The sequence below is a fragment of the Carassius gibelio genome, chromosome B23 (assembly GCF_023724105.1).
Source record: "Carassius gibelio isolate Cgi1373 ecotype wild population from Czech Republic chromosome B23, carGib1.2-hapl.c, whole genome shotgun sequence".
Classification (NCBI taxonomy): domain Eukaryota; kingdom Metazoa; phylum Chordata; class Actinopteri; order Cypriniformes; family Cyprinidae; genus Carassius; species Carassius gibelio.
The window spans coordinates 23526302-23550344 of record NC_068418.1 but is presented as its reverse complement, the minus strand read 5'-3'; the positions used below and the strand labels follow the sequence as shown (position 1 = coordinate 23550344).

The 24043-nt window shown below is 34.9% G+C and overlaps 1 protein-coding gene across 2 annotated transcripts in view; it reads left to right on the top strand.

The window, feature by feature from the left end:
• LOC128011787 (nuclear factor of activated T-cells, cytoplasmic 2-like) overlaps nt 1-23578 on the top strand; it is a 36974-nt gene extending 13396 nt beyond the window's left edge. For both annotated transcript variants that reach the window (XM_052594506.1, XM_052594505.1), the window contains exons 4-10: nt 2213-2415; nt 2512-2684; nt 4613-4753; nt 12176-12231; nt 12352-12484; nt 13363-14091; nt 21572-23578. In XM_052594506.1, coding sequence (XP_052450466.1) covers nt 2213-2415; nt 2512-2684; nt 4613-4753; nt 12176-12231; nt 12352-12484; nt 13363-14091; nt 21572-21627 — 1491 coding nt within the window. In that variant the 3' untranslated portion in view covers nt 21628-23578. The remainder of the gene's footprint in view (nt 1-2212; nt 2416-2511; nt 2685-4612; nt 4754-12175; nt 12232-12351; nt 12485-13362; nt 14092-21571) is intronic.
• Nucleotides 23579-24043: the final 465 nt, after the last annotated feature.

Below are 24043 nucleotides of genomic sequence, written 5' to 3'. Positions count from 1 at the left end.
AAAACGGCCTATTTGAATAGGAAATGTCAACAGTTTTTTTTTTTTTAGTAAATGTGTGTGTGTGTGTGTATATACATACACACACACACACACACACAAACACACACACACACACACACATAATTTATTTATTTATTAATAGGTTTTTTAAATAAAATAAATATAAAATATATACATACAGAATAATATTCACATATTAATTTTTATTTGCATTACTCTTTATTTTATTAATTACATTTATTTAATTGCCGTTTTAAAAATATATTTGTTTTTATTTAATTTTTTTTTTGTTACTTTATAAATTACAGTATTTTAAAAAAAATACATTTCTTTTATTACTTTTAAATTGTTTTTATTTGCATTATTTATTTTTGTTTATTTTGCTAATTTGTTTTTACAGTTATTTTTATTTTATTTCATTATAGTTTAAATTTCATTGCATTTGGTTTTCTTTATTTTATATACATTATTTTTATGGTCATTTTTTATTTTTTTCAATTAATTTTATCAGGGAAATAAATACGTCAAAGAAAAGCAAGGTTGGGATTTTTTTTAAGGACATGCATTACCATTTAGAGAGCTTGTATGTTCCATACCAAGTAAATGCTAAGTTTGTGTTTGCAGAAATCATCAAAGTGCCCTTGAGCAATGCATTTATCTTTAATTGTAGGGATTCTCCCTGCAATTAGTTTATTACAAGTAGTTTGAATGGCCTTGTCCATGCTCTTTAAATGATTAGGCAGTTTTTTTTCAGCCTTATATTATATTAAAACTGGTCTTTTTCCTGCACAAAGCCCTTAAATTCCTCTTTAAATTAGAGCCTCCAAAATCTCCAGCCATGAAATACGTATAGTTATAATGTAGCTAGATAATGCCTGTTTTGTTGTGCACCATATCTTGCTCATCTACAACAAATGACAAGGCTGGAGTTGTTTTTCTCATTGCGCTTGCCATGTTTTGCATATGAAAATGTGACCCATTTGCCTCCGTGTCGGTCTGGATTTGAAAGCTCTTCTGAATTATTAACCTTCAGTGAGGGAATTCAGACAACAAACCAGGATGCATTTGTGCAGTGTCAAATTCGTCTGCTATGCATAAACCCAATTTTTGCACTCAGCTACTGTATGATTTCCCAACTGCCGCACCAAACTCATTCAGATTTTGGTTTGAATTTGAAATCTATCTTCCACGAGTGACTAATGGGTTTTCTACAGAGTTTAAGATGTTTGCAGATGGCACACGCCCTTCTGGCTCGAGTTCAAGGTTTCTGGAAATGCTAATGTTTCCAGCAGGTCTCTGCTTCCCAACCAGGAGAACAGACTTTCGATAAAAGAGCTGCTAAAAAAGCATTTTGCGTGTGTGCATCTGAGATACTGGTGATGTTCAGTTGCTATGATAGCATTTCTTCTATGCTGTTTTATCATTTTTGGGGCATTTATGTGCAGATATTTCACTGGTAAGTACTGAATAATAAATATTAAATCCAGATATATTAAATCCAGATCCAGAAAAAAAAATTTTTTTTTTTTTGATAAGTTTGACAATAGGTCATAACATCAACAAGCATGACAAATATTATAAATTTTACATATATATTTTTAGATATTTATATTTTACATTTTAAAATATGTTTAGTATTTTATACATTTTATATATATATATATATATATATATATATATATATATATTAATGCAGGGAAGCATTAAATTAAGGAAATTAAGGATGTATTTAATGAAAATAAATTGATCAGCTGTGACATTAAAGCCATTTATAATGTTACAAAAGATTAGATTTCTGTTTCGAATAATTGCTGATTTTTTTATTTATTCATCAAAGCATCCTGGCAAAAATATGTCATGGTTTCTACAGAAATTTGAAGCTGCACAAGAGTTTCCAACATTGATAATAATCAGAAATGTTTTATTAGCAGAAAAGCAGCATATCAGAATGAAGACTGGAGCAATGATGCTGAAAATTCAGCATTGCATCACAGGAATAAATTGCATTTTTATATATATCTAAATAAAAATAAGCTGTTTTAAATTGTAATAATATTTTAGATTTTGGTTGTATTTTTGATCAATTAAATGCAGCTTTGATGAGAAGAAATTGCTAAATCTTACCAACCCCAACTTTTGAACAGTTTTAGTCTTAGAGTTTAACATTGTACCATGCTAATAGATATCTCTTTTTGCGCTTTTCTGTGTGCAGTTACGTGGATACCGAGGCAAGGAGCCACTGGGATTGCAGATCTTCATTGGCACAGCAGACGAGCGCATCCTGAAGCCTCATGCTTTCTATCAGGTCCATCGCATTACCGGCAAAACCGTCACCACCACCAGCTACGAGAAGATCATCAGCTGCACCAAAGTCCTGGAGATTCCTCTTGAGCCAAAGAATAACATGAAAGCAATGTGAGTAAACCTTGATGATGTTGATTATTTCTCCTCCTACTGCAGTTTCTGGTTTTAAATAAGCATAGTAACATGATGCTTCTCAATGCTTCTCAGAATCGATTGCGCTGGGATTCTTAAGCTTCGCAATGCTGACATCGAGCTGCGAAAAGGAGAGACCGACATCGGACGGAAAAACACTCGCGTTCGACTGGTTTTCCGTGTTCATATTCCCCAGCAAGGAGGCCAACATGTGTCTCTGCAAGTTGCTTCGCATCCCATCGAATGCTGTGAGTGAAATTAATCAACAGAGAGGTGAAATCAGAATGAAATCAAAGCTGATGTGGCTTCAGCTTTGAAGGACCTGACAGGTTTATCGGCAGGATGTTGTAATATCTGTTTTGGGTCAAGTATTCGAACACCTTGTGTGAATATTTGTCATGCTCTTATCAGATATCAGGTGGTTTTGAGTTGCATGAAATTCTGCAGCCATGTTGCTCTGCTTCCTCCTCAGTTGGGTTTCGTTTGATGCGAACCAAGGTAAACTGTGCAAAAGAGGAATGAATTTTAAACGAGCCTGATAAATTACAGCTCCCCAACCCCCTGTTTCTCTAATAGGAAGTTAAATCTGTTGTGTCAGACACAGAGATATCGCAGACGTATCTCGGCCGGTTCTCAGATAACATGCTGTATTATTGACGAGTTGAGCTTCACATGCTTCATTAATTCAGATTACAGCACGTCGCACATCTGTCCAAAGGTCACTTGTGTTTGTCTTAATCACAGAAGCTGTGGCGGATATTAAATCACTGATAAGTTTCCCCATTGTATGCCCTTAATATCACAAGGACTTTATCACCATGTAAAACAGGATTGAATGCTCCTTCAGCCTAAAGTAAATACAGAAGGCGTTTAATAAGCCGGATACATCCTCTCTGTTTGGTTACAATGGCATAATGTTAATTTGGCTGAAGCAAATTAATTTCATCTCATTTTTCATATTTCAATACAAAATAAATAAAACATTAATTTCCTGAGCTAAATTATGATTGCTTTCTGATCTGTTGAATTACTTGCATACATAAATTCATAGTTTAAGATTATTAGTGTTAATGCTTGTATTACATTTACATTAATGCATTTAGCAGACGCTTTTATCCAAAGCGACTTACAGTGCATTCAGGCTATATATATATTTTTTTACCAGTATGTGTATTCCCTGGGAATAGAACTCACAACCTTTTGCACTGCATACGTTTTTGTATCATTGTATCAAATTGTATCATTCAATATCAATCCATCCCAAGCAATAACTACACACACTAGTGCTGTCAAACAATGACTCTTGATTAATCGCATCCAAAATAAACATTTTTGTTTGCCAAATATATATGACCCTGGACCACAAAAACAGTCTTAAAAGTGTCAGTTTTTCAAAATATATGTTCTAATGATTTTTGGCATAAAAGAAAAATTATAATTTTGAACCAAACAAAGTTTTTTTTTTGGCTATTTCTAAAAATATACCCCAGCGACTTAAGACTTAAGGTCCAGGGTCACATATGTGTGTGGTCTGTGTATATCTATTATGTATATATAAAAACACACATACATTATATATTTTTTTAATATTTACATGTATTTACAAGTCTATATTTACATTCATATAATTTATAATATAAATATATTTAATATAAAAACAACATATTTTTCTAAAACAAACATGCATTTGTATATATTTATACATACATAATAAATATACACAGCACACATACATATATTATGTAAACAAAAATGTTTATTTTGGATGCGATTAATCACAATTAATCGTTTGACAGCACTAATATACATATACAGTGTATATATATATAAATTTCAATACATTTCTAAACTTTTTCCTTTATCAATTTAAATATCATAAACAAGATATTAAGTGTCTTTTTGTGTAACATTTATTAGTGATTAGTAATATTATTACTGATATATTGCATAAGTTACTGATATTTTTCACCCATAAATGTCAAATTTTTTAAAATACATTTTATTTGATTTGATTAAGTGTCATTATATATTAGTTTTATGTTTGATTTGCAAAATTGATAAGTTGTGGAGGTCTCTGGAGGTCTCAGTAAGTCTCTTACTAGGGTTCAAACCTGTGACGTTTAATTAAAACCAAACATCTGAACTGTCTCTGTTTGCTCCCTGTTTGGCTCTACAGCCCAGAGGTCTGCCCACGAGCTGCCCATGGTAGAGAAGCAGGACATGGACGCCTGTTCGGTTCTCGGAGGCCAACAGATGATTCTCATCGGCCAGAACTTCAGCTCAGATTCAAAGGTGATCTTCATGGAGAAGACTCATGGTGAGTGCTTAAAAAAACATTTCGGCCCACTTTTTCTGAGCAGATTTTGAGATATAATCACCACAAGAAATAGTTTATTGCAATTGTGCCGTCTGTGTTTACATAATATGCATTGAAACAGGAAGTCGGGGCTGGACATACTGGATGTGTGTGGTTTGTTACTTGATTTTGCTAATCATCATGCATATGGCTTACTCAATTTAATTAATGGTGCCTGAGTACTTTAACTATTTCTGCTGTTTCTGTTTATTTTTGTTATTTTTATTAATTGATTTTTATTTTAATTGTAGTAAAAAAAAAAAGTGTCTGAGAGAGCTGGGAGTATACTACACTTTCAGCCACTAAATTGAATAAACAAACAAGATACATATTTCCTTTAGTTTACTTCACAGCGAAAACAACACGTGACGCTTTGTACTGTAAACATAAGCACTGAAGCCACTTAATTCAACTCCTGTCAACTTCATTGCAGCCAATACGTTGTTGGGAAAAGAAATAAGGTTAGAAAATAAACACAGATGGACATTTTATTGAACCAAAACTTTCTTGTGTACATTTTAATGAGTGTTTATCAGGATTATTGTAATTAACTAAAACTAAATTGTAAAATTCAAATTAAAACCATAAAAGAAATTAATTAGAAGTATAAAAAGATTATTTCAGCTAGCTAAGCAGCATTTCTCATTTTAGTTTGATAACTGGATGTACTAAAATAACAAAAACTAAAACTGAAATAAAAAGTAATAAAAACTTTACAGCAGTGTTAATTTTGACACGAAAATTTAATTTAGTTTTAGTCTTAGTCTTTTGACTATAATTCTTTTTAGTTTTAGTCAAGTTTTAGTCATCTGATTTGTTTTAATTTTAGTCTTATTTTAGTCGACTAAAATTGCTTGGTATTTTAGTCGACTAAAATTGCTTGGTATTTTAGTCGACTAAAATAAGACTAAAATCAATGACAGATTTACTAGACAATTTTTTACAGCTGGTATAGGAAACAAACTTAACCAAAATATATAAAACACAAATTCAACTTTATTTCAACACAACTGTGTCTTTATTTAGATTCAAAAGCTTTTATGCAGCAACAAACACTGTCATGATAATGTAAACAATAACTAGCTGCCAATTGACCATCAATAAAAGAAAAATAAAGTTAGGTCCAGGACCTTAAAGCTTACAGCTGAGCTGAACAATAAGTGCATACATTTAAAGTAAATATTTAATAAGTTGGGTGGATAAAAAAAGTTACAAGATTTCATAAGGTATTCATTTGTCTAGCAATATTGTATGTTTTAAATACTACAATATTGCTAGATTTGTATGTATAATGATAGGATGTGAACATTCATGTTTCACATGACTAATATAGAAATATTTGTGATATTGTCAACAAGTAGAACATTATAAAATATACTAAACATTAGTATTAATCAAATGTATGTATCATAATATTACGTATTAGTATTGTGCTCTCATCTAACTTGAAGAAGGGGCTATTTTACAGTACTTTTCAGTTCGTAATATTTAATGCTACATCTACGCACAGCAGTCTTCCAATTTTGCTTAGCTCAATAAACAAAAGAACATCGTTGTGAAATTACATTTGAGAAAATGTCCGGGTGGCTCGTCTGTAAATGTCTTTTCAAATTGGTTGTGTTCTTGCCACGAATGAGCGCTCCGCGTGCTTAACACTTTGTTTTGTTTTGTTCGTCGTCAAACGTGAAGTGAGCTGTGGACATTTTGTCGCTCTTTTAGACATCACCTCTTCGAATGCCGACTTCCCGGGAGCTCAGTCAAAAACTGAAAACCTTCGCTTCACGTCTCAATAAGTCAGGCTCGGATTGGTTCTCTTCTCTCATGCAGTCTCTCCTGTTCCGTTTTGCCGGTTCTTTTGTTGATTCCTCGCATCTCTCCCGTCTGCAGATTTGATTTTCGTCACAGTCTATTTTCGTCTCGTCCTTTATTCGTTGACGATAATGTCAATCAATTTAGTCATAGTTTTAGTCTCCATCAGTGCCTTCATTTTTAGTTTTAGTTTCGTTTTCGTCCGCAAAAATATATTCGTGACGAAAATAATGACGAAAATATTTAGTCAACGAAATTAACACTGCTTTACAGACGTGTTACTTTAAAACTAAAAAGGACAAAAACAATGAAATTTTAATAAAAATGAATCCTAAGTATTCATAAAAACTATAGTAGTATCTCAAAATCTGCTAAAAGTGAATTTTGTTTTGTAATAAAAACTTTATAGAACTTTATAGATGTGTAAAAAAAAATAAAAAGCACAAAAACAACGAAATTACTAACATTTTTAATGAAAACTAATTCTAAATATTCACAAAAACTATCGAAGCGTCATAAAATCTGCTTTAAGTGAGTGTTGTTTTGTAATAACTTTATAGACGTGTAAAAAAAGGACAAAAACAATGAAATAACATTTTTAAGAAAACTAGTTCTAAATATTCATAAAAACTATAGTAGTATCTCAAAATCTGCTAAAAATTGATTTTGTTTTGTAATAATAACTTTATAGATGTGTAAAAAAACTAAAAAGCACAAAAACAACGAAATTACTAACATTTTTAATGAAAACTAGCTCTAAATATTCATAAAAACTATAGTCTCAAAATCTGCTAAAAATGGATTTTGTCAATGTTTAGGAGTACACTTATACAGATGACCTCAAAGCGAACCAAAATTTTTAGATTTCAGTAGGTTTTTAATAACAGGTCTCGCCATTTACTTTTCTTTTTCTATTTATTTTTGTCATTTCCACTATTGCTTTTATAAGGCTCCTGTTTTTGTGCTTTGTGTTTGTTTTCTGTGACTCACACTGAGAAGCAAACTACGCTGACAATTTACCCATCAACAATTTACATTATTTCGCAGATAAGAGGCAAGCGTCATTGTCCTTTCTTTGTTGTTGTTTCAGTGTGCGGGTGGCGCTTCTGTTGAAGTGTGTGTCGCCTTTGTGTTCAGTGACAAACGTGTAGAGTTGCTCGTGTGTGTTGTCTGGCTTAGCCGATCAGACATTATTCATAGTGCACAAACAGTGTAATGGGAAATGGTTGTTTTGTCATTCTGTTTCTATATTCATGATCATTGTTTTAATAAATACTCGCACTTAACAGCTGCTAAAACATCTTTGCAGACACACACAACTTTAACTTTATGAATGACAACGGACTGCAAAAGACCATTAGGCTTTCATTTGAATTCGTGACCTTTTCTAATCTGTTTCATTCGCATTTGCATGAAGTTTTAGATTTCTGACCTGAATACAGTGTCAGCTTTATGTACAAACACTGCAGCGGCTGGTCTACGTCGATTCTTACCAGGTTCCAGTTTCACTGTCGTTATCAGATGGGTTTACCTGTTTTTCCAGTCTTTTTTCAGTCTGGAAAAAAGTTAAAGTTGCATTTAGTTCATTTAAAATGGGAGTTTTTTTGTTTTTAGTTTTGAGGCCTTCAATATGCTAGTGCACTCTTAAGTTGACAAAATAAACTTTTAGCAGGTACAAGCATCTTAAAGTAATGATGACATCATCATCTACTCAGGACATGATTTAATATAATTTTTTTGTCCAATAAACTGCTTTCTAGAATTTCTAGAAGCAAGTAGCATATCTTTAGACCATGCATTCAAAAACAATAGCATATCTATTTCTTTCATGCATTATTGGCGATCTGGCTTTACGTACATAACACGTTGCTTCAGACTAGTGGAACAAATACATCTAAAATACACTTTTTAAAGTTTTTTTTTTCCTTGCACTTTGTCTATTTGTGTCTGTATTTTTATTACAAAACATAATGTTTAATGTAAAAACCTTACACTCTAATATGTCGACAAAATGAAACATGAATTTTGAAGTAGTGTCCAGATTTCAGTTCTGGAAGTGTATGCAAATTAGTACATATTTAATTAGATAATTTAATTGCATGTTTAAACACGATATTTACATATGCAAAAAAAAAGAAAGAAAAAAAGATAAATCAATTTAATGGAATAAATTTTTTTCACCTGTATTGTCTTTCCTTCCTTCATCCCAACAATTTTAATGTTAACCATTTACCATTTCCCAACTTGTTTATCCATTAATATCTATCAATAACAGAACAACTTCAGATCCTGGTATTACTGTGAACATTTTATCAGTACAAAGAAAAAAATGGCTTAATTGTTGTAATATTACCTTACTCTACCTCTAATTAGTTTCCATTTAGCTTCTATACATTTTCTTTGCCCAGTCTGTACAGTGATTTCCACTACAGTATTGGGGAAATGCATCACATTATGGAATTAAAATGTGTTGCAAATGCCATTCTGTATAGATTTTAATCAGATCTTGAAGAGTTTAGTTTCCTTAAAGACTAGAAGGTCTCATAAGAAGTGCATTTAGTGTGTTAAACGTGTGTTTAGATGTTGTTGTGGTGTTGGTGGCAGAGCCTTTGCATGCAGGTGTCATTGTTATGGCACTCCCCCACACTGTGCTCTTTCATGCATGCTAAACAGCAGATGGATTGTGTCTGTGTGTGTCTGTGTGTGTGTGTGTGTGTGTATGTGTGTGTGTGCTATGACTACTTGCTCTTATTGAAGCTGCTTTTTTAGCCTCAGACAGGTGGCACCCGACAGTTTTGCTTGCAAATAAAATCCAGTCACAGCTGTGTGATTAGAAAGTGCTCCTTCAACCTTCAAAGTTCCCGTTCCCGTTGTTTTTGTTTTCTTTTCCCCATTGTGTTCACATTTGCTTCACTACTGCTGTTTACATTCTGTTTTATTGATGTCCGCAATGTGTCGTCTGCTTTTTGTTTGTTTTGATAGAATGAAAAGTTCTGTTTATTGATCTTTTAAGTGTAGTCGACTGGTAGAAGCCAATGTGTTTAGTCTGCCAGAAAAGAGCTGTGACTCATCAAGTGCTCTTTTAGGTAACTTTTTGATGTTGATTTTCAAGGGTTAGCCCCTCTCTCTTTCTGTAACTAACACATACATTTTTTTTTCTAAATAAACAGTTTGCTCACAAAGTATTTAAACACTTAAAGGTCATATGTATAATTGACAGGAGGGTAAGAATAGTCAGATAATTCAAGATCCTCTGTTTATTTTAATATACCCGAAGAGCATGACACAGCGACAGTTTTACATTAAAAGATTCTAGGTTTTATAATTAATTCATTTTAAAAACTAAAGTGAAAGATTTTACATAGCTTTGTAACATTGTGAAATTAATTAAATATATTTGTATAATAATATATTGTATTATTTTACATTTTATATAATAATTATTTTTATTATTTTTATTTTATAATTTTTAGCAGTTGGTGTTGATATATATTTTTTTAAATATTAAAATATATTATTTCATTAAATTAAAATTAAATTTTTATTTAAAATTAGTTGTTTTTGTTTCTATTCAATATTTAACTTAAATATTTTACGTAGCTTTGTAATACTATAAGTTAATTTTATATATTTATAATGAATTGTATTATTTTACATTTTATATATTTTTATTATAATGTAGTTAACTATAATGTTGTATTTTTGCCTTTGATATAATGGTTGGTGCTGATTATGGCTTATTATAATATATTTTTATTTATTAAAAATAAAACAGTTATTTTTAATTATATAGCTAATATTTTACAATGCCAGTGCCGCAGAAATTATACACTTAAACTTTGGATTGGATGACAAAATGTCAAAACAAAAAGGTAGCACAAGCACACCTTTTCTAGCAGAACATTGCTTTAAAAGAAGAATGTTAGGTTTTGAATTACAAAAAATATATATATTTAAAATGAAAAATATTAATCATTAAAAATATATACAATATTTATTTTCAGATGCCCCCTGCTTTGATGTTTTGTTATATAATGCAGTGACATTTGTACATTCAATTTTAAGAGTTTTAACAACAAAAACAGTCCAAATACTTTTTGACTTTTTGACACCATTGTATGTGATTTCCATTTGCATTTCTACTCAAAAAGTGAAAAAGAAAAATAGAAGTGAGTATTGCTTTTGTTGGGAAAAGATTCACATCTTGACAGAGCATTCTGAACAATTATGACTCTGAAATCCCTCTGAAACGAAAGACAGCAGTCTTTGGCTGGAATTTTGTTGGCTCTTGCCGATTTCGCTTTGTACGCCGAGCTGGGCTTCCACTCCTATAGCTTCTATGGCTAATTATAAGAAAATGTAATAAAACGAACCCATGGGATCCTGAACAAGGAGCTTTGGAACAAACTGCAAACAAACAGAATGGCCAAGGACAAAGCACTCATCACCTGTCAAGGGTGAAATGGAGCAGTTTGAACATAAAGCAGTTTTAAGACGTTGTCCTGGCACTGCTAGTGGAATCCCCCTCTCTAGTGCTGACTCATTTGAGCCACACGTCTCTCATTTGCAGCCCAACGAGGGGTTTCCCACATGCTGCTGTGATACGGAGCAAAATCGTTCCCGGTTTAGTGACTAATTCGGTAGGAATGCTATTTTCTGTTCTGGTTTAATTTTTTTTTTTTTTTTTTTTCTTGTGAATGTTGTTTACTTTCTGTTACTATGGTTTTTGGATTTAGTGTAAAAATTCAAGCATGGAAGACGGAATGCAACGTGTGCTGTTATGTAATTCCTTTTGAAAAAGATCCTTGGGATAAGGAATTCAAAACTAAGATCAATTGGTCACATATAAGGTTGATGAGAGTGCTTTGAGTTCATACTGAGATCTCTGACTTTCGATAGGGTATAAGTCTCTGAGATCTTTTACTTTTGATTGCAAACTTTGTACATTTGAGCATGTAGTGTTTTTTGGCTGTCATTAGGTCAGTAGTGATGTCTAAAGAAATGGGTAGAAATTTGTGTATAAATTCAAACACTCAAGACCGAATGCAATGTGAGCTATTATGTAATTAGCCTACTCTTTTACTCTTGGGATTAGGGATGCACAGTGGAGACCATTTGGTCTTACATAAAGTTAATGAGAAAGGTTTGTGTTCGTACTGAGAACTGAGTTTGAAGACTTTGCCAATCTGAGCGTGTGTAGTGAGGTCAGCATTAATGTCTCAGGAATGGGTGTGGGGTTGAACTGTGGGTAGAAATGTAACTGACTTGCCCCACATGCAATCTCCATAGTATGGGAAACAGTCTGTAGGCGAGGAATTATGTAAGATACTTATGATCTATGGATGTGACAGATGTACCCACAACTCATCACCCACTTTACCTGTCAAAGCTGAGTTGAGTCATTAAGAACTTAAGGGGAAGAAGCAATGTTTGCTAATGAGAAAGGTCAAAGTATTGTAATCATGGATTTTCCCAAACAACTAAAGAACTTTGAATCAAAGCATGTGAGATGCTAAACTGTTTGTCTCAGATAGATAGATAGATATGAACTATCAACAATCTTTCTATTTCCAGATGGACAGCAAATCTGGGAATTGGAAGCCACAGTTGACAAAGACAAAAGTCAGGCAGTAAGTCCAACGCCTATATTACATATATAACTGTACTTTCTGAAGGTCCATATTCAGTGCTCTTCTTGTATACTGTCTACACTGTAGATGCGCCAATTAAAACAATTCTCTTATTCACAGAGCATGCTGTTCATTGAAGTTCCTCCATATAGAGACCCATCCATTTGCAATCCTGCCAAAGTCAACTTTTATGTAATAAATGGGAAACGGAAGCGCAGTCAACCACAACATTTTACCTACACGCCTCTACCAGGTGCGCAGAGTCTTTTTACTCTTGTACCTTTAAAGCGGTTAGGGGTATTATTTATTGTACCTCAGTTTGCATTTGGTATATTGAATAATATTTACATTTTACCATGATATTCAATTCAATTCAATTCAAGTTTATTTGTATAGCGCTTTTTACAAAATAAATCGTTACAAAGCAACTTTACAGAAAATTATGTTTCTACAATATTTAGTAGTAGCTAGTAGTTTGTGCACATTTGACAGGATTTTAGAAAAAATAAAAATAATAATAATAATACAAGACGTAGTCAGCTAGACGATGAACTATCAATATTATTATTATTAATCAATAATATGAATGATATGAATGTTAAAAGGATAGTTCAACCAAAAATTTAAGACAGCAACACAACTGAAATGTTTTATGGCCCAGAAAGGTAGTAAGGACATTGTTAAAACAAACAGGATTGCACACGCATTCATTGTGGTACTTTCGTGAATGGCAGTGGAGACTGGCCCGGAAAAGAAGAAATTGTTGAATAAGTCGTTATTTTAGTTTTCTTTTGTGTACGTAGTATTCTCGTAGCTTCATAACATTACAGGTACATCACTGATGTCACATGGACTATTTTAGTGATGTCCTTACTACCTTTCTGAGCCATAAAACGTTTAATTTGTGTTGCTGTCTATGCAGGGTCTGAAAGCTCTCAGATTTCATCAGAAATATCTTAATTTTTGGTCTGATGATGAACGAAGGCCTTATAGGTTTGGATTGACGTGAGGGTGGGTAATTCATGACCTAATTTTCACTTTGGGTGAACTATACCTTTAAGTTCAGGTTCAGAACTGATTCAAAGTACACTTTGAATACTCTATAGTTATTTTCTCTTTATACTTTCCCAGTTCCGTCTATTAAGACAGAGCCCGTGGATGAATATGAAACTGGTCGGATGGGTTATTCCATGTCGCAGATGCTGGGGGTGTCTCCCCAGCAGTACTATAACCCTCGAGGGGTCATCACCCCAGAGAGCAGCCTGGTGCCTGGCCTTGTCCCCTGTCAGCAGGCCCGCCTGTGTGTCTCCCCTCCAGACCACCGATTTCAGCAGCAGAGCCCAGCCATAATGTACTCCCGTCCTGGAAAGAGCTTGTCAAGTAGTCCTATTTACTCTCAGACGAGTGCTGCCATGATCCCGGACTCCCATCGATCAGTTCTGGTCCACACGGGTTCCCCAGCCCAGTCCACTCACCTGGCTGGTCAGCATCCTTCCAACCATCATCCCTCAATCATACAGTTCTCTCCCACCAACCACCACCTGCTCAGAGGAGGAGATCCTCCCGTGCCACCACCCCCAGAACATCAGCACATCATTTATTGTGAGAGCTACAATCAGCACAGTCCTCAAGCCACAGGGGAAAACCGTTCACCAGCACCAGCCCATGCATCTCAGCATCCTCAGAATTACCCCACAGTCATCCAACAACAGCCCTTCCTCCAGAGGGTGGCCAAAGACAGGTCACCTCCCGTCCAAGTAGAGCCCCAGAGATGTTCCTCGACGGAAGAACAAAGAACCAGCGTTCCTGGACGAGTCACAGTCAAGCAGGAGAACTTGGACCAGGCCTACCTTGATGATGGTGAGTAGCTACAGGTTGATCAGCAGCTCTTCTAATGCTTGTAGGCTGGTTGGGAAATGTTAGAAACTGATTCTTACATAGTGTGTCAATCTACACAGTGTCTCAGAAGCATCAGTGCATGAAGAGACACATAGTTTCAAATGTCCGTAAAAATATGTGGTCATAGGAATGCATTATCAGGAGCCATTCTGTCACATTCTTTGACAGACAGCATGCTAATGCACCATTAGAAATGTCCCTGTCTGCTTTTAGACAATAGTATGAAGAGTGCTTATCAAGTCCATCTCTTGTTGTCTTAACATTTCATTTTTCATTTTCTCACTCATATGTTTTAAGGACAGTGAGACGCTAGCAATAATGTGTATTATATAAAGTGGAATGAATGAAAGATCTATTTTGTACCACTTGCTTTGGGGTATATACTTTCCATTACTCAGTAAGAATGAAATGGGAATGAATTAGCTAGAATGAATTGGATGGATATGGCTGCACGTTACCTTACACACACCCTCTGTTTTGTTTTTCAATTGTGTCAAAAAAATCATGGGCAAGATATAATGACTTTGAAAATGGCCAAACCACGATGTGGCAGAATACTGGCAAGGGAAGACTTAAGATTCCTGTGTCACTTTTCTGAGGCAATTTGGGAATTCAGAGGTTCTTGTGGTACATTATGTCTTATGCAGGGGGTTCCTGACAAGGAAATGGTTGCTTTTTCAACCTCACAAATAAAGAAAGAAAAGAAAAGTACACAGCTCCAAAACGTCTTGGACATGTTGACAGTGTTATGATTTGCAAAACAAGTGCCATGGCAACCCATTGTCAAACAGTGGAATGGGCTGCCTTGGAGAACTGGGGAAAGCCTTTTTGTTTGTTATACTTGGCCAAGGCTTCCCCTTGGCCCCGCGCCCCCAATATTGCGGGGGGAACCCACGAGAGGATTAGCTTTTTTTCCACAGGTCGCACTCTTGCCAATCTGAAGGATAGAACTCCTATTTGCAGCTGCTGCACTTATCCAGAAAGGCAGCCTGATCTGAACAAGATAGTGATGGGTGGGAATTCGCAGGAAAGGGAAAGGGCCATGTTGGATGGAAAAACTGAAGCGGATGGGTCCAGGAGCCAAAGATGGAATTTCTTCTGCATACTCTAATAGGGTTTCCCTGAGTAAACAGCAACGCTGCAACTGTAGACACGTCAATAGAGAGTTACTATGAGATTCCCGGGACTTTAAACCTTTGATGTTTTCATAACAAGATGCTGTTTTAGAACCTTTCTAATGAATCCTTGTAGACCCCCCACCAAATTTTAAGTACAAATATTTCTGGTAGCCCCATTAGAGTTTAACACCACTCTGGTAAACCCATAAAGGTGTAAGTGAATTTCCTCATTAAGGCCCCTTAAAGGAAGACAGAAACTGCTGAGATTTGTAAACACCTCAGGGAATAACAGTGGCCACACAGAATTTGTGAAGCGGTAAAGTGACTAAAGCCCAAGGCTGGTAACTAGGAAATTACCACTTTACCACTCCAACCCAAAATAGTTGGAAATGCTGAATCTCACAAGGTGCGAGGCAGCTGTTTTTGTCATTCTACTCATGAACAAGGCTGTTAATCTTGAGTTGCAACAGTGGGACTGACCCTGCAACAAGTCACTTTAGCTTAGTGGATTCAGCATGGTCTTTATAGTAAACCTGGCTGGCCTAATTATAAACCAGTCTAAACTAGTAGGTTAAGCTAGTTAAGAAGCCTGGTGGCTCTAGTTTTACTTTGAAAAAGTGATTCTGGTAGTACAGACAAAGTCCAGGTCACTGAGAGCCGGAAGGACGACGACCACAAAAAGTCCCTGTTGCTTCTGCTTGCAGAGGTGTCAAGGTATAGCGATCCACCCACTAACATATCACCGTTTGATGTCTGCCAAGACCTTCACACACATCCGGATATAATATGACTCATGCAGATACATCTATCTCACTCAGAATTTCGATGGTGGCTTTTGAAGGGGTATCAGGGTTTCTGTGGTCGGGACTCTGTATAGAAACTGTACCTTCATCTATTTCATTATGAACATACATGTTTTGCATTTCTCAATAGCAAGAAAAGGAAGCTAAGTACATCTTTTGTGTCATTTCTAGAGTTTTCATCACCAACGGCTCTATTACAAGCTTAACCAGCAAGACTTGTTAATCTTAACAGTGGTGGTCCACCAGCTTGCCCAACTAGACTGTTACCAGCCTGGCTCTCATAGAAATGCATGCTAGTCCAAACTAGTCTTTTTTTGGCAAGGTAGTAATGTTCTTTTTCTAGTTTTCCTTGACTGTAAACCTTTGATTTTTGCTCATCTCTTCATTGTCCATTAACAAGTGTTACCCTTTATATAAACAGCCAAACTGGCCTAGAGTTTTCGGGGTACGACACTTGCCAATCTTCCAATGCTCAACTGGCTCGACTTAGGCTTCCCAGGCTGGAAATGAAGCCTGAGGCAACAGAGTTGAAGTTCTTCCAGCTGGAGAGAGCAGCAGGAATAATTTAGATAGAGCACGTAAGCCGTGCACATTAGTTTCAGATCACTTGCATCCAGTTTTGGACCACGTGTGTGCCAAGCCATTCAATTTCTGGCTGTGAAAGCAGGGACCTGATAAGATGTAGCTTTGTTCTGTAAAAGCGGTGTTCCAAATTAGCAGCAACTGTAGTTTGTAGAGTTGAACATGGCACTGAAGGCAAAGTTAAAAGAAAAGCAGATATTGATAGTTTGGGTTTTGCTCTTTCTAAACTGGTCTGTTTTGGAGGGAAAACAGTCAGAGCTGTGGTGTAGACTCTTCCTGTCCTTTACACTTACAGTATGCGCTAGCCAGTACACACACACTTGTAGATCATGCACTGTATGTCCGTTCACACGGACATCACATACATCACATTTCTTGCTCTGCTGTGTAGACTTTAGTCAGGGTTGGCCATATTTTGCACCAGTTTTTTTCTCCAAAAAGAAAAATTTTCAGTGTTGCATTAAACAAATAACACCTAGATACTCTATATGGCATCTACTGTGACTAAGGTCCTTACACATATACCTGAAGTCAATACACGATCTCCTGTCATTTCATGTTGTCATATGATAATTATTTTTTCTATTCTTCAAGGGTCTTTCAATTGTCTTCTATTGTTTTAATAATGAGCAAATAATTTTCATCACCTAAACCTTACCCTGCGTTTTAAAATTTCATTAAGATACTTTACACCGTTTTCATCATAGCGACTGGTCCCCATAATATAGTGCATTACATACTTTTTGAGACATTTGGTCCCCACAATGTTAGCAAAACCTGATCCACATACACATGAAGTTCTAGTCCACATGAAAGACATACTTTATGTAAAGCTAATAGCAGTGACTACAGTCTAAACCTACACTTAAAAGAAACCCTTTCAAATTTTTTGTCCCAAAGTATATCTAAGTATATGCATGCGTACACACACACACACATAGTAGAGACTGAGTCATCTACTATGCTCTGTCTTGCCCTCCACCGTTGGTTTGTAAACAAGCTTTCTGATTGGCCGCCGTCTCTCCAGCCAGACACTCACCTATTATACAGCCCAGTCTGTACACTTCCTTTACAGCTCTAAACCCATCAGTGTGTGCCAACCTTTCATTACTTTCCCTATAAGCCCTCTGTCCTGTATAGTGCATATGGACAGCAAGCATACATCATCGTGGGGCTTGTTTAGAAGATAGGTGTTATGTTTCAAAGGTATTTTATATCATTACGAACCACCTAGAAACCAACCTAACAACCATGTAGCGACGTGCTTAAAGCCACATCAGCATGATTGGCTTAAAACATCCAGCTTCTCTACAGTTGAGAGTTTTTTTTAAGCTGTTAGTTAGTAGGATGGCTGCAGTGCCTCGTATTCAGTTTTTTTTTTTACTCGCTGATAAAGCACCTCAGCATCCCACTGCTACCAGTTTATTCCTCTATCATCTGTTCTTCATTAGTCTCGGAAGGAAAAACAGATGTCATCCACGTCAAGCTCCCATACTTAGGATTATATGATTGAAACCGCAAGGCTTTCTTGATTGCGCTGTTATAGATTCTATTAAAGAAAAAAAACTGTTTTAATTTGAGCCTGATAACAGTAATTACACATTTCTTGAATAATGCATTTTAGTATTGTTTATAAAAAATCTGTATTTATTTATTTTATAGGGCTGTTTAGTGATTCAAGATGATTCATTAGCCTTTATTGAGTCTGAGCTGGTCTAAACTTTTCATGCTGTTTTTACAGTGTTTATTTTCAATTTAGACTTTTATATCTGTGTCATTGTGCTTCTTACACAAGCCAAGCTTCAAATAGGGAAATCAGTTGAACATTAAGTTCCCTCTCCTCTAACGCAAGCTTTGACCACAACAAACGCTGTTTTTCAAAATCTTTCAGTGTTTCATCTAATTCTTGGCTGAGGTTTTTCTTTTGCATACATTTTGCAAAACCTGTGCATATTTACCGCTGCACTATACAGAGCACTTGCTGGTTGCGTGTTTGCTACTATATAATATTGCATTATTCATTGCTAATAATAGAATGCAACTTGCTTTATTGGGCTTCATTATTCATTTTAGGCTAAATATTTAGACTGGCCATCAATAAGTCAGTCACAAATATATATGGCTCAAGAGAAACTACAGGTGCATCCATGTTGTGGAAAAGTTCATTTATTTCAGTAATTCAACTCAAATTGTGAAACTTGTGTATTAAATAAATTCAGTGCACACAGACTGAAGTAGTTTAAGTCTTTGGTTCTTTTAATTGTCATGAGTTTGGCTCACATTTAACAAAAACCCACCAATTCACTATCTATTGTAGCACATGCAGAAATTAGAGTCTGTTGTGAGTCCGTGTCTGTTGTGAGCACATTCACTGCAGTGTAGTGATATCCGGTTCGCAAACGAATCACTCGATGTAACCGGATCTTTTTGAAGCAGTTCACCAAATCGAACTGAATCGTTTTAAACGATTCGCGTCTCTAATACGCATTAATCCACAAATGACTTAAGCTGTTAACTTTTTTAATGTGGCTGACACTCCCTCTGAGTTCAAATATACAATACCAATATCCCGGAGTAATTCATTTACTCAAACAGTACACTGACTGAACTGATGTGAAGAGAGAACTGAAGATGAACACCGAGCCGAGCCAGATAACGAACGAATGATTGACTCGTTCTCTTTTTTGGAATGTGTTACAAAATACATTTACACATTGGTCAATGAAAACGTTTTACTTTGTACTTTTTCAATTAAATAAAAGGTAAAGAGAATGAGCAAATCACAGATTCTTGAATATATTGCATTTTAATAAAACATCACTATTGGCGTTGTACTTTTGAACAGTACCAGCCAATCATAATATCAATATGTTCTTGGTCTACAATGTAATTGTACCATCAACCTGTGAATTCGTCATCATTTTTCTCCATGCTTAACTCAAACAGCATTGGAGGTGTTTTCCCACATTAATTTGATTCGATCTTACCTGTGACCTTTGTTCATGTCAGAGTTGTGGCTAGACTAGAGTTGGTGTGTGGTGGTGTAGTGATTGAGTTAACAGACCCACGCGCACTGCTGCTATTCTTAGAATGAAGAGGCAGTAAAAGTTTCCATTTATGCCCCCCTGTAAAAAGAGTAACTGCAGGAAGTAAAGGCCATTGCAAGGGCTTCACTGAATCTGTTCTGTCGGATGGTTCCCTTCCACCTAGTGCCTGTTCAGTGGCACTGCAACATGTGAAAATTATTATACATCTACAATAGCTATTTTTACCAAGTGACAAATTAATACACACACATACAGACACACACACACACACACAAATGACTTATTCAAAAGTAATCTAAAAGTATTCAAAAAGTAGTCTGATTATATTACCTAAATTGTTTATTGTAACGGATTACAATACTAACTACTATTTTTTTCATGCGATTTTGAATTAATCGACCCAGCTCTGTGTATATATATCACATTTTAATATAATTATACTACTACATATAATATCTGCTGTTTTTACATTTAAGTAAAATTCCAGTAAATTGGGATACTTTGCCATTTTGTCTCATTGTTTAATATTTATCTGGAAATATATATTTAGTATGTTAATATTTAAATGTATAAATAAAAAATATGTATAATTACAAATATATTATAAGAACTTACAAATAATTAAATATATATGCTAATTTAAATGCATGGAAACATATTTAATAAACTTAAATTAGCATACCTGTATGATAACATTCAGTATATAAATATGCTAATTTAAAAATACATATAAAAAATAAATCTAGCTATATTGTTATACATTTATCTATATTATAAAATAATTAGGGCCGGGACTTTAACGCGTTAATTGAGATTAATTAATTACACAAAAAATAATGCGTTAACTAAGATTAATTAATTACAGAAAAAAAAAATACAGCATTTTTAATAACTTATTTTTGCACCACGGAACGTTTCTCACTGGATGAGTTTCGGCGAACCGATTATACTTGAGCACCAACTAGTGTTCGCATATCACCGCAGCACATCGAGCCTCAAGTATCACCTAAACGCAAAACATATAGCAGCTAGCGTGGACTTTACACGGCCCTAAAAATAATTAATAAGTAATATAACCATATATTTCAATATAGTATGTATTTAATTTAAGTGTTCTTGTAGCTCAAGTGGTAGAGCATTGCGTTAGCAAGTGCAAGGTTGGGGGTTCGAATCCCAGGGAACACGTTAGGAGAAAATTGTTAGCTTGAATGCAATGTAAGTCACTTTGGATAAAAGCGTCTGCTAAATGCATAAATAATGATGAATATATAATTCATATTCATTACTCACCCTCATGTAGTTCCAAACCTGAAAGGCCTCCGTTCATCTTCGGAAATTAAGATATTATTGATGGTACCCGAGAGCTCTCTGACTCTCCCATAGACAGCGAGTGTCCTTACGTGATCAAGGGTTCAGAAACGTAGCAAGGACACAAAGCTACGAGAATACTTTTTGTGCGCAAAATAAAAAAAGAGGAAAGAAATTGTTGAATAAAGTTATTTTTGTTGCTTTTGTGCATAAAAAGTGTTCTCGTATTTTGTAAAATTACGCTTGAACCCCTGATGTCACATTGATTACTTTACCGATGTCCTTGTTATGTTTCTGGACCTTGAACATGAAAGTATCCTTGCTGTCTATGGAGAGTCAGAGAGCTCATGGGATGCATCAAACATATCGTAATATGGGTTTCGAAGATGAACAAAGGTCATTATGGGTTTGCATAAACATGAGGGTGAGTAATCAGTGACAGAATTTTCATTTTTGGGTGAACTAACCCTTTAAGATATTTTTTGAGGTATGATGTTATGATGTATGTTTTCTTTTCTTTTGAACCCCACTGTGCCAGTCCTTTCATTTTTAAACCCGTTCTTCTTTTCTGTCGTTGCTGTAGTGAATGAGATCATAAGGAAGGACCTGACAGGGGTGCCTGGCAGGGGTCAGACATAGAGAAACCCCTGATCGGGAGTCGTGCAGGACCCCTGGAGTGCCCTGCCTTCAGCGTCACACGTGAGACTGGTCTACCAGCAGCAGCGAGGCCTCGGCCCGGTCAAGCGTCACCCTGACAAAAACTGGATCATGGACCACATTTAACCCAACATCCATCTCAGTCAACTCCAGGAACAGCAGCGTGTTGATGTGCAAACGTTATTGAATTTCCCTGCTATTATTTGACTTTTGAAACTCATCCAATGTTGATCTCATACGTCAAAGTTGTCAGAGCCTTGAGCCTTCATAAACAGTTTGGATTGGACAGGTGCAGTCAAGTAAATTCTTTCCTTTTAATGTTTTTTTTTTTTTAATTCCATAGCCATTTGACTCACATTAATGAACTCACTCAGACTAGTGTATTTCGGGCAATAACCTCATGTCATATTCCCCAAAACAAGACATTTGCACATACTTCTAATTGGAAAGTGGATAAATACTTCACGCCACTGCTAATGATTAATCTACGAGTCTAAGAATAGGTTGTTTTTGTATTAGATGAACCATGTGTACAGTACATCAATCCAAATTGTTGAATGAAAAAGCCTTATTTTAAATTGTTTTAAGCAAATGCACTGTTCGTGAAGGGAAACAGTGTATGCACTTTCTTGTCAACTAATTATATTTTATTTAAAGTATGTCAGCAAAATTAGATTTATTTGTAATCATGTAGATGTTGAGCAAATACAGCTAAAAAACCAATGAAGTCATATTTTCTTCTTTGTGAAACTGTTTTAACATCTGTGCCTTTTCCTAAAGAGCTGCCATTCTAGCAAAACGTAGAACAAGCAAGCCAAAAATGAATGGAAATGTGCCTTGTCAAGTCAGAGCCCATAATGCCCTGCACTACATTTAGGTTCTGAAACGTCTTTGTGCCGAACTAAAACTGAATGGTTATCATATTTTATGATTGTTTATTTGTGTATGATGCGACATTACCAGTTCCATCTCTTCTATAAATAGAAAAAACTTGAAATATTCAAGTCTTGTGCCCAATGTTAAATTTTAGGTTGACTGTATTACAGATCTTTCTCTTGGAGGATTTTATTAACCATAACTGCTTTGCTTTTATAATATGCATTTATATTTTGTGTGTAAAACATTCAGTGTCTGTATTTATACTTAAAGTAGATAAGGTCTGCATGTCTCTGTGACACACTGTCACATTCATTTTCATATTTGAATACAAACTAACAAAAAGTGCATTTACTAAAGAAGCAAACTAATCAAGAAGCATCAGTTTGTATTGAGAAAATATTTTTGGAAGCGATCCTACCCTCTTAAAAAAATGCATAAGCAATTATGCAGGATATATTTTTCTATGTCTTTACAATTTTGGCTGAATAATTAAGAGAGGTATACATTAATAATTCATTTGTATGTATTATCTAAAATCTATTTTGGAACACATTGTAAAAAGAGTGATGCTAATGTTTCCGTGAATCTGTTGTTTCAGTGAACTGTGGGCATAACAAAACAACTATATTCAGAATGTAAACCTTTTATCTTTACTGTAAATAGACTGCCTCAAAAGTGTAAAGACTGTTCCTATCATTTTTATTTTTTAGAATCAGATAGTCATAATAGGAAGAGACATTTTATATGAACTGAATCAGTTGTTCTCTTAACATTTAATATCTTATATCCTGGGCTCTGGGAATATATGAACTGCCAAAGCCTTTGCTGCATAAAGACAAATTGCATTTAATTTTTTTATATATATATAAATGTAAGACTGCCAATGCCAAAAGAGAGACCAATTGTATTTTTTATTCCATTAGCTTTTCATGATCATATTCATGTTTTGGCCTAAGCATGTCTAACCTAATGTGTTTAGACGTGTTAATGTTGTTTGTCAAATAAAGCCTACTAGCTGAGAACATGAGCAATAAACCTGACAACTTTAAAGAGATTTTCTTTGCTTGTGTGAATATTTATAAGAAGTGATTCACTCCGTGTGAGATACTTCCTTCATCTTCACGACTCTTTTTTTTTCCCAGTCTTTGTTATTAAAATAAAGTCTATCTAAAACATAGCTGCTACAATCAAATAATTAAGAACTTCTCAGAACATCGCGAAGTATGTTGACACTGTTTATTTCAATGAATGAATCATTCTCATTCACGAGTTATATTTCTCATTCACTGATGTTTCTATCTTTTTTGATGTTAGGAAGTGATATTCAGGTTGCTACATTTTTAATGATTACAGTAGTTAAAACAGCTAAACTTCAACATTTTAGCTGTAAAATGCCACATGCAGTAGCTAATATTAAGAAATATTTTGTGCTTTTACTTTTAAAAATGTTGGTAACGTTAAAGTTAATGCTTACAAACTTTGAAGATTTTGAATACAGAAGTTACATTTGTAATGGTGT